Genomic DNA, 14408 nt, shown 5'->3' on the forward strand with positions numbered 1-14408 from the left:
TTAATGGTCAGGAAATCAAAACTGCTTTCAGAAAACACAAATTCATTACTCTGTGAATTTTACTTAAGCATTAAAATAGCTTTAAATTATATAAACTAAGTTTAAACTAAATTGACTGCCAGTAAGAAACCGATACTCACAGACACTAAGGCTTCTGTCACACTAGTAAGCACGGACGGCCGTAGGGAATGGATGAGAATTTTATGTTCTGTTACTGCAAACACCAGTAGTGTCACAGCATTTTCAGGACCTAAATTCTGGAGTAGTGTTGAAAACTTGCCACCACTGTCAATCCGAACAAAAACATATAATTTAAAAATAATGAACCAAACACTTCATTATCTAATACAATAGGCAAAAGTAGTTGATTTGTATTACATATGTTGATTAGGGTATGACTGGAATTATACATTCACTGGTAAACATGATTACTGCTTTAAGGCCGGGAAAACACTAAATCACAAACACACTATGAAAACAATGCAGTTTTAGGAGATTCCAAATCATTCTTTTGCATTGTATTCAATAAAGAAAATGAAGAGTCATCTGCTTCATTTCATATAAAAAGATCTGTCAAGTAGATAATGTCCAAATAAAGAATGCAATTTTTAAAAGGGATGGTATAAAGGTAAATCCTTAAATGGAAGTTTTTTGAACATGGCCTATGTTTCACTGTGATTATCAGAAAAACCGTATGACTTATAGGCCCACTTCCCTTAAGGTAAATACACATTAAAACTTAGATTTATGACTAGATAATCTTTACTACTGCAGCAGTAACAGTAATAGGAAATCAAGAGGTATAAAATGATGAGATACACATACAAAGCAAGTTAATAATGAAAACAACAAACTTCGGCCTTCTATATAGTAACAAAATACTGAACTGACAAAGTAAATAGTTCAGTAAGCCAGCAAGTATTTTGTTTATATAAAGCTAAACAACTAGTTTCACTGGATTAATTTTTTTTTTAAATAAAGCAAAACTAATAACAAAAGCCTCCTGGTAAAATGAAAACATATGTCCACAAAAAAATTTGGGGATGTTCATAGTAGCCAAAATGTGGAACTATCCCAAATGTCTATCAACTGATAAGCAGATAAATGCAAGGTATATCCATACAATAAAATATTATTTGGCAATAAAAAGAAGTACTGATACATGATGTAGCATGAATAGACTTTGGAAACATTAATCTAAGTCAAAGAAGCCAGACTACATATTGTATGATTCCATTTATATAAAATGTCCAGTATAGACAGATTACAAAGACAGAATCTATATTAGTGGTTGCCTAGGGCTGGAGAGGGGTATGCATGTGTTAGGGATGGGAGGAATTAAGGAGGTTAACTGCTGAAGGGTGAATAGCTACTTTTTAGAGTGACAAAAATGTTCTAAAATTTACTAAAATGACAGCTGCAGAACTCTGTGAATACAACTACCAAATAATACACTTTAATTGGATGAATTATATGATATGTGAACATATCTCAATAAAGCTGTTACCTAAAAAAAAGTCCTTTATGTAATTTGGAATGACATACATAGTCTCAGTCAATGTTTCCAGTTTATTTTCAGCTCAAACAAAGTTAAGAAAACACTGGTCACTCTGGGCTGAGAGCTGGTGATGAAATAATCTGCAATTCTTACAAAATTAACATCAAAGATGGCAGCTGGTCTCCCTTAGGTATCTGCTATATAACTAATTAGATTGTAACCATTTCTCTAATGAAAAAAATTACACAGCTAATCAAATTTCAAGAAAGGATACTGTAGAGAAAACATACTTCATAATTTCTCTGAACTTTTAAGGTAATAAAATACATTGTCCTACAGTTTAATACTCAGAACTATTTTTTTTTCTTTTGGGTTCAATTTAATTGCATTTAAAAAAGAGAAAAGTTAATTGCATTTGAATATTCTTCAGAGGTCAATTAAAACTAAAAACAATTGTTCTCATAATCTACATATATAAATACATACACACACTTACACAATAGTAGGTACTTAGTAATAATAGATATAAAAAATGTAAAACATTATTATAAAAGTTTTTTTCTTCAGTAACTACAACCCAAATATTAAGTAAAAGGAATTTAGAGAAGAAATAGTTAAATGAGAAGTATTTCCATCAAAATTTGAAATTTTAGCTGGGAAAAAGAAAATATTTGGATGTTATGTTAGATTGAGAGAAAAATGAATAGAAATAAGTTTTACTTGCCTTAGTGGAAGAGGTGAAGACACAGGCTGACTGAGAATCAGATTATCATGTGGTGATAACTGGAAGATTTAAAATAAAGAATTTGAAACATAAAGATGAATTTTAAAACATACTTTTTGTTAAAAATATATAATGATTATGCCCATGAAGTTTCACTATATCCATTTACCAGTATCAGAACAATTTATATCACTCACTAAGTTCTTGAAAAACATGTCCTGACCCCTTCCAAATACTAACTCTTCTTACTGTGAACCTTCTCTTTTCTTCTGTCCTCAATGGTTTCCCCGATGCCATTTTAACAAATTCACATTGAAAGACTAAATTATTCATTTAATATCATAATACCAGGGTCGACAAACCTATAGCCTACATGACAAATCCATAAATTGTCTGTTTCTATAAACAAAGTTTTACTGAAATGTAGCATGCTCATTCTTTACATATTACCTAGCTGCTCTTGTGCTGTAACAGCAGAGCTGAATAATTGTGATAGAGAGCAGATGACCTATAAAGACTAAAATATTTAGTGTATGACCAATAACCAAAAAATTTTGCTGACTTCCTCTGTAAAACAATATGTTGTGTGTATCTAAACATAAAAGTGTGCTGTGTATTTTCTTACACTAAATACTAGGAAATAAGACAGAAATGACATGCAGATATTCAGACTGAATTTAAAGCTCAAAATAATATTTTTTAGATATTTTATCTGTATCAATATAATAATTACTCTTATCTACATTTTCAAATTTATGCACATACAACTTTTCCTTATATCTATTCTAACACATTTAACTTTTAAATAATTGCCAAAGGTTCAAACTTTCAAATGCCTACAACAAATTCAGGGGAAAACAGTTCCTTTCTATGTATTCAAAATGTCTACTTCAACCTACTTCTTTAATTCTTGAACCCCTTTCTCTAAGAAACACAGATGTCTAGGAGGAGTTAATAAAATATAAAGGCCCCAAACTACAACAGAGAATAGTATCTGGTCCTCTCTAAATCTCATTAGGTTTTTTTCCCTCAATCAAAACTGTTATTCTTATGTTACATTTTGACAGAGCCAATAAAAACCCATAGGTCCCCCAAATAAAAAACAAAAAAGCCTTACCTGAACTAAAATCCGTGGTCTCTGAGGAGATGGAAAAGGAACTTTATGCATAAAATGAGAAATATGCCTTGAAAACAAACAAACAAAAGTGTAAGTGATTCCAAAGTGAACACCATATGCTGTAAAGGTCAACATGTTATCACAAGTCCAAGTTGAGTCAAAAGTCCTGAGTACCTATTATTTTGAAATCCCTAATACTATGAAAACAAGTGAACAACCAAAAATCATTCATCCTATTAAAGTTGCTTCTGTCTAAACCCAGTGACTTTTCACATTAATAGGTATTCACAGTCAACAATGTTTGTTATCACTATCTTAAAAGTCTGTTTAACTTTTACCTCTCCCTAAGTAGATAATATGTGAGGTATCAGTGATTGGGAAATTACCCAAAAAGTAAATTCTTATATTTATAATATGCTTTTTAGTCAATTGCTCATACTGTATATACAACAAACACTTAAGATGCTCCAGAAATAATGAAACAGTTTAATAGCTTCTAAAAGATGAAGAGTATATTTTCTATTAATAATACATTACAATTTCTATTACTGATTTTGTAAGTTTTCTCCCAGAATAAGATGGATAAAAGCTAGATTTATGGGTTTTGTTTTGAACACCATGGAATAGAAGAAAAGCAATCATACTGAAAAATCTTTCCGGTGTGGTGGGGGGGAATAAGCTATTTTATTTCTGATTTTTTTTAAATTTTCGTTCCAGTCTGAATATGTTTATATTATTTTTAAAAAAACATTATTTCAAAATCATCTTGTTTTCGGAACTGAGAAAATGCCAACTAGATGTACAATACTAGAAATTTATTAAGTTACAAACATGTTGACTGTTTACTATGTAAAAAGACATGATAGGAAATGTAAAAAAGGCATAAAGCCACCAGTGCCTAGCATTAAAGTATTCATAATCTAAATAAATGTTAAGCAGGGGATGACTACCACAGCACACACATCTGCTTGAATTATGAAGTAGTTAGAACAGCAGAAAACAAAGCAGGATTCACAAACCCCTCAAGATCTTCAAGATCCATTCAGGGAAGATCTGCAAGGTCAAAACTATTTTTATAATAATAATAATAGTATGATATCGACTAGGTACAGTAATCCCAGCACTCTGGGAGGCTGAGGCAGGTGAACTGATTGAGCCCAAGAGTTCAAGACCAGCCTAAGCAACATGGTGAAACTCATCTCTACAAAAAAATACAAAAATTAGCTGGGCATGATGGCATGTGCCTATACTACAGCTACTTGGAGGGGCTGAGGTGAGAGGATGGCTTGAGCCCAGAAGGTCCAGCCTGCAGTGAGCCATGATCATGCCATGGCATTCCAGCCTGGGCAACAGAGTGAGACACCGCTTCAAAAACAAAAACAGGTCGGGTGCGGTAGCTCAGGCCTGTAATCCCAACACTCTGGGAGGCTAAGGTGGGTGGATCACAAGGTGAGAAGTTCAAGACAAACCTGGCCAAGATAGTGAAATCTTGTCTCTACTAAAAACACAAAATTTAGTTGGGCATGGTGGCAGGCGCTGGTAGTCCCAGCTACTCAGGAGGCTGAGGCAAAGAACTACTTGAACCCAGGAGGCAGAGGTTGCAGTGAGTTGATATTGTGCCACTGCACTCCAGCCTGGGCAACAGAGTGAGACTCAGTCTCAAAAAGAAAACAAAAAACAAAAAACAAAAACATGCAAGGCTCAGTGGCTCACACTTGTAATCTTGGCATTTTGGGAGGCCAAGCTGGGCAGATCACTTGAGGTCAGGAGTTTGAGACCAGCTACCAAAAATACAAAAATCAGCTAAGCATGGTGGCACATGCCTGTAATCCCAGCTGCTCAGGAGGGTGAGGCATGAGAATCACTTGAGCCCAAGAGGCAGAGGTTGCGGTGAGTTGAGATCGCACCACTGTACCCCACTCTGGCCAACAGAACCAGAGTCTATGTCAAAAAATAAAAACAAAGGCCGGGCGTGGTGGGCCCACGCCTATAATCCCAGTACTTTGGGAAGCCAAGGCAGGCGGATCACCTAAAAGCAGGAGTTTGAGACCAGCCTGGCCAACATGGTGAAACCTCGTCTCTATAAAAAAAAAAAAAAAGAAAAAAAAGACAAGAAAAAGAAAAACAATTAAAAAAACGAAACAATCAAAAAAATCATATGATGTCATTTGCTTTTCGCACAATGTTGACATTTGCACTGACAGTGCAAGAGCACTGAGGGTAAAATTGCTGGTGACTTAGGATGAATCAAGGCAGTGGCACCAAAGTGTACTAGTAGTTGCTATTTTCTTTACTACTATACACTCACAGTAAAAGTATCAGCATTAGCAGTAAATATTACTAATTTTATTAAGTTTTTGGCTATAGTGTATATCTAAAAAATTCTGTATGATGACAGAGAAAGTATACATAAAGAACTTCTGTTGTGTACAAAAGTACAATGGTTGTCCATTTTGGAAACGAACTTGCGCGACTGAGTTGTGAGTGAATTTGCTGGTTTTTTCCCCACAGGGCACATTTTTGTTTGAAAGATGACTGACAGGCCGGGTGCAGTGGTACACACCTGTAATCCCAGCACTTTGGGAGGCTGAGGCAGGTATTTCACCTGAGGTTAGGAGTTCAGGACCAGCCTGACCAACATGGCAAACCCCATCTCTAACCAAAAATACAAAATTAGCCGGGCGTGGCGGCATGCACCTGTAATCCCAGCTATTCAGGAGGCTGAGGGAGGAGAATCACTTGAACCCAGGAGACAGAGGTTACAGTGAGCCAAGATGCACCATTGCACTCTAGCCTGGGCAATAAGTGCAAAACTCCATCTCAAAAAAAAAAGGAAAGGAAAAAAAGAAAGATGACTGACAAACTAAGGTTATCCAGTGTTGAGTTTTATTCAACAGATATTTTCTATATGAAAATGAACAAAGTGAGCCTTTTGCTTCAAAGAAAATAACTGGCAGTATTTGCCAATAATTAAACACAAACTTTCAAGTGGAAATTAGAATTCTGCCACCATAAGCATGACAGCTTCCTAATGCTCAAAAACTTGTCTAAGATAGGTGGTGATATTAACATATGTGATTTCTTAATATTAATAATAAAATGTGTATACATTTGGAAGATGCACTTAATTTGGCAAATCAGTATTTTTCAAATGACTAATGCTCAATATTACAAAATAATGCATAAAGAAAAGTTCCACACAGTCAAGCAGACCAATAGATCTTTTTTTCTGGAGACAGAGTCTTGCTCTGTCACCCAAGCTGGAGAGTAGTGGTACAATCTTGGCTCACTGCAACTTCCAATTTCTGGGTTCAAGCAATTATTCCCCCTGCCTCAGCCTCCAGAGGAGGGATTACAGTTGCCTGCAACCACAGCCAACTAATTTTTGTATTTCTTTGTTTTTTTAAGAGACGGGGTTTCATCATGTTGCCCAGGCTGGTCCTGAACTCCAGACCTCAGGTGATCTGCCTGCCGAAGCCTCCCAAAGTGCTAGGATTACAGGTGTGAGCCACTACGCCCAACCAGACGAATAGTTTTTAATGTAACTGACAAAGTTCATTGCTAAAGTTTCAGATTCCACATTGTAAATGTAAGAAGCAGCACTTGTCAAGCTTGGTGCGGTGTCAAAAAAAAAGAAGAATATCCACAACTTTCTAAAAATATTATCCAAAACACCTCCTTTTTCAACCTACCCATCGGTGAGAGGCCAGGCTTTCTCCATATACTTCAACCAAAACAACTACTGCAACAGATTAAATGCGGGACCATACACTCGAGCCCAGCTATGTTCAATTAAGCTAAACATTTTAGATATTTGCAAAAACATAAAACAATGCTATTCTCACTAAAGTTTTTTTAGTTTCGGAAAAGTTATTTTTCAAAAAAGACATTTATTAACATTTAACGGGTTTATTATCTTTAAAATGAGTAGATCGGGCAATTCCATTATTGTGTATATAGTCAAAGAAAAAAAATTTCTCCTTCCCATTCACGATAGGTAAATACAGTAAGGAATTTTTCTTTTTTTCTGAGACAGGGTCTCCCTCTGTCCCCCAGGCTGGAGTGCAGTGGAGTGATTGCAGCTCACTGCAACCTCTGCTTCCCAGGTTCAGGTGATTGTCGTGCCCTGGCCTCCAGAGCAGCTGGGACTACAGGCATGGGCCATGTCCAACTAATTTTTGTACTTTTTAGACATGCTGTTATGCCATATTGCTCAGGCTGGTCTCGAACTCCTGGACTCAAGTGATCTGTGTGTCTCAGCTTCCCGAAGTGCTGAGATTATTGGTGTGAGCCATCACACCCAGCCCCAGTAAGAAATATTATATGTAAAATAAGAATTTTTAAATTAGCAAAAAGATTTTCAATATTTGTCTAGATTAGGTTCTCTAAACTTCACAAGAGCTTTAAACAAATGAAACATTAATTTCATCGCATTGGAAATAAAATTATTTAAAATAACAAGACTATAAACATACAATGGAGAAATATTACCTGACTGAATAAACTACATTTTTCAAGTAACTCTTGAGAAATCTAGCATCCACATAAAATTTACCCAGTTGCCAATACAAATTTGCCACATAATGGAAAGATCTGTCAAATGTTGAACCAAGAACCCTTTTAACTTACTTCTCAATTGGAAGGACGTGAGGCCCAGAGATGGAATAACGATATAGAAAAGTCAGAAACTTTCTAAATGCATCAAAAAAAGGCCAGTGAGAAAGAAGACAGATGCATTTACTAGTATGAATTGTTTTGGAACTATCAGACTTCCCATCTGCTGATGTTAAACCCAAAAGAAGTCTCTGTTTTTCTGTGAGATTCTCCTCAGAGTATGGTTCATAAAACTGAATAGCAGCACCATAAATCTGCAAAACAAGTAAAATATCCAGTAAATACACTTTGTATCATGTGTCTAAATCACATCATCAGTTAAATATTTAATAAATGCTTGCTATGAGCCAGGTGAGATGCCAGGTATTAGGAACACAGTAATGAAGAGACACCCCTCCTGCTTTCTTGATGTATGTAAGAACTCTACAGGTCTATTCTTATATCTCCTTACTATAGAAAGAAAAGATGTTTTGATTACTTGTTTTATAAAGAGTGGAAGCAATTGTATCAATATTCTCTATAAGAAAATGATTGAAAATAATTACTTGGTAGAAAGTGAGATGAAAATTTAGGTACGGAAATACAAATTCCAACTTTGGGCAATCATTGAATTTCTTGGGACCTCAATTTCCCTATCCATAAAATGAGAATGTTAAACTTGATAATTTCCAGGTCCCTTCCAACTATCATGTCTATGATTCAAATTGTATTACATATTTAATAATGTTACTTCAAACCTTCTTTTTTTTTTTGAGACAGAGTTTCGCTCTTGTTACCCAGGCTGGAGTGCAATGGCGCGATCTCGGCTCACTGCAACCTCCACCTCCTGGGTTCAGGCAATTCTGCCTCAGCCTCCTGAGTAGCTGAGATTACAGGCACGCACCACCGTGCCCAGCTAATTTTTTGTATTTTTAGTAGAGATGGGGTTTCACCATGTTGACCAGGATGGTCTCAATCTCTTGACCTCGTGATTCACCCGCCTCGGCCTCCCAAAGTGCTGGGATTACAGGCTTGAGCCACCGCGCCCGGCCCAAACCTTCTTTATCACAGAAAATGAACCAATGAAGGATCATCATTCGATGATGAAAAAAATCTTTCACCATAGTCATAATAAAGCATTTACGTGTATGGGACAAAATAAAAATTCTCTTTTCCTGCATCCCTAGATACAGTTATTTCAAGCAAGTCACAAAGTATGCATAATGCGTTAAATTTAATCAGTTTTTCCCATACAATTCCTTGCATTATAAAAAACTGGAAAATATACAAGAAACTTGCAGATACAGTTTGTCAAACACATAATACCTTTTCAGCTGAGGCTCCAGTTAAAACAAATGTAGAAAATACTGGGAGAGGGTATTTGCTATTTGATGGCCAACATTCAATGGTTGCACCCATTGGTAAACAAAATAGAGGAACAGATTCTGGTAGTGAGAATGACTCATAATCTTCTTGAGGATATCTACAAATTAGACCTATAAAAACAATAATAAATATTAGGTAATCATCTCTTGAATTTAGGTGTTTATTATTTCAATAATAAAATGCTTTATTATTTCATACATTTGGAATGCCAAAGCATTATATATATGTTCATCAAATAACACTGAATGCTTCAGTAGGATTCATAGAGATTTTAATCCTTAAATATTGTAACTAACTGCTTAATTATTAAATATTAACTAATATTAAATATTAGTAAATATTAACTAACTGCTTAATATTTATCAAGCTTCATCCACAAAGGCTATGTTAAAGCTAACAAGAAAAAGGTCATCTCAGAGAAATGCACAAACACACTTCTAAAAATTTAGTTTGTGGTCACACTACCTTAAAAAGCATACTAAGTTTATGGTTTATTTTAACCTATCTACTTCATCAGCTGTCAATAACTTTCCCTCAGGGGGCTTTTACACATTAAAATTCATATCCCATAGGAGTATATGTTAACTTCAAGCATAAATACAGGAAAAGTACTCATAAAAATAGGAGAGTCATATATTTACAATGTCTTAGGAATAGTATCAACTCAAGCTCAGTTTCTAAATAACACCACATTATATGACGATAGCGTTTTTGTTTTGTTTTGCTTTTAGTAGACATGGGGCTTCACTGTGTTATCCAAGATGGTCGTGATCTCCTGACCTCATGATCCACCTGCCTCGGCCTCCCAAAGTGCTGGTATTACAGGCATTAGCCACCACACCCGGCCAAAGATAGAGTTGTTTTGTTTTATTTTATTTATTTATTTGTAGCCCCAGCTGTTGCAGAAGATAGAGTTTTAAGTGGCCTATGATTTCACGTTAGGTAAACTAGTCTGGAAAATGGTCCATGTATCTTCCACTGAATACATTCCAGGAAGAACCTTGTACCACATTTTGTGGGACTAGATATAGAAAATAGGTTCCCTGGCCATAAATCCCTTAAAGTCAAGTAGAAACTATCACTAGACATAACCACAAAGACAAAAAGATAAACTGGGGGAATGTAAGCGGTTGTTGGTTCTGCCACTAATATCTCTGTGACTTTGGACAAATGATATACTACAGGACTATAGATGAGATGGTTTTCTCATTTATAAAATGAGATAAAGTAGATAATCTAAAGTCCAAGGCAGTTCTAAAATTATTTAATTACATCTAGTCAGCAAATAGGTCCCATGAGGATCTGTAGTGAACTCTGTACTACACTCTCAGGTCATGAGGTAATAATAAGGTCATAAAGGAAGTATGGAAATAGTGATGAAGGCCACTACAGTGGCTCATGCCTATAATCTCAGCACTTTGGGAGGCTGAAGTGGAAGGATCACTTTAGCCAAGGAGTTCAAGAGCACCCTGGGCAATATAACAAGACTCCATCTCTACTTACAAAAAAAAAAAAAAAAAATTAGCTGGTCATGCCAGCACATGCCGCCATGTACTCTCAGTCTGTTACTTGGGAGGCTGATGTGTGAGGACTGCTTGAGCCCAGTAGTTCAAGGTTGCAGTGAGCTATGATCACGCCACTGCACTCTAGCCTAGGCAACGGAGTAAGACCTTATCTCAAAAAAAAAAAAAAAAGTAATCAATTGTAGATCCAAAAAAACAGAGGCCGGGTATGGTGACTCACACCTGTAATCCCATCACTTTGGGAGACTGAGGTATGAGGAGTGCTTGAGCCCAGGAATTTGAGACCAACCTGGGCCACATAAGCAAGACCATGTCTCTACAAAAATTTTAAAAATTAGCCAGGCATACTGGGATGCGCCCGAAGACCAAGGTACTAGGGAGACTGAGGCAAGAGGATCCCCTGAGCCTAAGAATCTGAGGTTGCAATTAGCTATAATCATGCCTCTGTACTCCAGCCTGAGCAACTGAATGAGACCCTGTCTCCCAGAAAAAAAAAAAAAGTAGCAGAGAAACTTGAAACACATGCATATGTATATACTTTTAATGATAGGGTCTATATTGCCCAGGCTGGCCTTGAACTCCTGGTCTTAAGCAAACCTCCTGCCTCAGCCTCCCAAAAAGCTGGAACTACAGGCTACTGTGCCCTGCATAAAAGCAATTTTTAAAAGACAGAATCCGTTCTCTTGTAAATAAAATCACTATGCATTAAGACCTGGCACCATAAAAACCCTAGAAGAAAATCTAGGCAAAACCATTCAGGACATAGGAGTAGGCAAGGACTTCATGACCAAAACACCAAAAGCATTGGCAACAAAAGCCAAAATAGACAAATGGGACCTAATCAAACTCCACAGCTTCTGCACAGCAGAAGAAAGAGTCACTACAGTGAATCGGCAACCAACAGAATGGGAAAAAATTTTTGCAGTTTACCCATCTGACAAAGGGTTGATATCCAGAATTTACAAAGAACTCAAACAGATTTACAGGAAAAAAACAAACAAGCCCATTCAAAAATGGGCAAAGGATATGAACAGACACTTTACAAAAGAAGACATACATGAGGCCAACAAACATATGAAAAACTGCTCATCATCACTGGTCATTAGAGAGATGCAAATCAAAATCACATTGAGATACCATCTCACGCCAGTTAGAATGGCGATCATTAAAAAATCTGGAGACAGATGCTGGAGAGGATGTGGAGAAATAGGAACACTTTTACACTGTTGGTGGGAGTGTAAATTAGTTCAACCATTGTAGAAGACAGTGTGGCGATTCCTCAAGGCTTTAGAAATAGAAATTCCATTTGACCCAGCAATCCCATTACTGGGTATATATCCAAAGGACTATAAATCGTTCTACTATAAGGACACATGCACACGAATGTGCATTGCAGCACTGTTTACAATAGCAAAGACCTGGAACCAATCCAAATGCCCATTGATGATAGACTGGACTGGGAAAATGTGGCACATATACATCATGGAATATTATACAGCAATCAAAAATGATGAGTTCGTGTCTTTTGTAGGGACGTGAATGAATCTGGAGAACATCATTCTCAGCAAACTAACACAAGAACAGAAAATGAAATACCGCATATTCTCACTCATAGGCAGGTGAGGAAAAATGAGAACACATGGACACAGTGAAAGGGGTACTACACACTGGGGTCTATTGGGGGGAACAGGGAGGGACAGTGGTGAGGGGAGCTGGGGAGGGATAGCCTGGGGAGAAATGCCAATTGTGGGTGAAGGGGAGGAAGGCAGCAAAACACACTGCCATCTGTGTACCTATGCAACTATCTTGCATGTTCTGCACATGTACCCCAAAACCTAAAATGCAATAAAAAAATTTAAATTAAATTAAATTTAAAAACCAAGCTGTGTCCCAGCCACTCTGGCGCCTGTCGTCAAGACCTGCTGAGGCTGTGTCACAGGGGTGTCCACAACCTTGGCAAAATAAACTTTCTAAATTAACTGAAAAAAAATAAATATAAATAAATAAATAAAATCACTATGGTTGATATTTTGGGATCTCTGAAAATTGGACATTTTGATTATGCATTATAAAACTCCAAATTGGTTTATTATATTTTTCATTATTATGAAACATAATTGCATGTGAGCTACAACTCTTACTAAATCTAAGTATTAAAGAAATATTAATTTAAAGTGAAAATAAATACATTTTCCCATACTTCTGCTAATTTAAAAACTTTGAACCCAGGAGGCAGAGGTTGCAGTGACCTGAGATGGCGCCATTGCACTCCAGCTTGGGCAACAAGAGCAAAACTCAATCTCAAAAAAAATTAATCTTCCATTAAGCATCCAATAAATACATGAGTGAAGACAAAAATGAGAATCAAAAGATACGAATTATAGTCCCAGTCCTGATAATACATCCTAGGCAGGATTTTTCTTCTCTTTAACCTTTCCAGACCCTGTAATACATTTATATATGAAGTATTGCATGAAAAATAACACTTACCAGCTTTGTAAGATATAGTGTTCGTCTTTGCCACCGATTTTTTATAACACAAGTATACTGCCGATCCCCACTGGATTAAAAAAAAAAAAAAAGAAATATGATTTAATTTTTAAAAGGCAGGAACTTGATAAAACAGAATCTTGAGCTCTCCAATATATATTATCTATTTTTTTGAGATATATATATTATCTAAAATGTCGTAACAGATTTCTATTTTCAGTTGACTGTTTTGTCAACATTTTATTGGAATCATTGTTCACTTTTCTTTCAGAAGTAAATTACAACTTTTTTCCCTTGCAACAGCAATAACATGAGAAAAACTTGACTCTTTTAAACAAAGCTAAGCCATAACCATTTAGATTTTATTCAAGTCCAAACTGTCGGTATAAATGATAAACTAAAAAACACCTACTCAAGTGCATACCTTCAACTTCACAATCTGTTTCAGATATTGCCAGGTTTTTCTACAATCCTTTATGTCTCAAGAGTTATAATTTGTTCAGTCCACTTCCTTACTTCCTATTTTCTCACAAATTCATTTCCAAATCAGGCTTTAATCGCCACTGCTTAAAAGAACAACTTAACTTCCAAATCTTTTTTTCTAAACAGAGTCTCGCTCTGTCACCCAGGCTGGAGTGCAGTGGTGCAATCATGGCTCACTGCAACCTCCCCCTCCTGGGTTTAAGTGATTCTTGTGCCTCAGCCTCCCAAGTAGCTGGGATTACAGGCATGCATCACCATGACTACCTGATTTTTTTTTTTTTGAGATGGAGTCGCAATCTCAGCTCACTGCAACCACCGCCTCCCAGGTTCAAGCAATTTTCTTGCCTCAGCCTCCAGGAGTAGCTGGGATTACAGGTACACACACCACCACATCCAGCTAATTTTTGTATTTTTAGTAGAGACGGGGTTTCACTATGTTGGCTAGGCTGGTCTCCAACTCCTGACCTCAGGTAATCCATTCACCTCGGCCTCCCAACATGTTGGAATTACAGGCGTGAGCCACTGTGCCACCGTTTTTATTCTTTAGACTATTTGTCATTACATGCTGTATTTGTTTGTTCATTGTCTTTCTTC

General features: G+C 36.4%; 1 protein-coding gene across 10 annotated transcripts in view; it reads right to left on the reverse strand.

Annotated features, from left to right (window-relative positions):
• Nucleotides 1–14408, reverse strand: part of DENND4A (DENN domain containing 4A) — a 120878-nt gene that overhangs the window by 74211 nt on the left and 32259 nt on the right. For all 10 annotated transcript variants that reach the window (XM_002753255.6, XM_009005087.5, XM_009005086.5 and 7 more), the window contains 6 exons: nucleotides 13332–13401; nucleotides 9259–9428; nucleotides 7969–8207; nucleotides 3340–3406; nucleotides 2223–2281; nucleotides 141–285 (listed from right to left, as the gene is read on the reverse strand). In XM_002753255.6, coding sequence (XP_002753301.4) covers nucleotides 141–285; nucleotides 2223–2281; nucleotides 3340–3406; nucleotides 7969–8207; nucleotides 9259–9428; nucleotides 13332–13401 — 750 coding nt within the window. The remainder of the gene's footprint in view (nucleotides 1–140; nucleotides 286–2222; nucleotides 2282–3339; nucleotides 3407–7968; nucleotides 8208–9258; nucleotides 9429–13331; nucleotides 13402–14408) is intronic.

The sequence above is a fragment of the Callithrix jacchus genome, chromosome 8, assembly GCF_049354715.1.
Source record: "Callithrix jacchus isolate 240 chromosome 8, calJac240_pri, whole genome shotgun sequence".
NCBI classification, from domain to species: domain Eukaryota; kingdom Metazoa; phylum Chordata; class Mammalia; order Primates; family Cebidae; genus Callithrix; species Callithrix jacchus.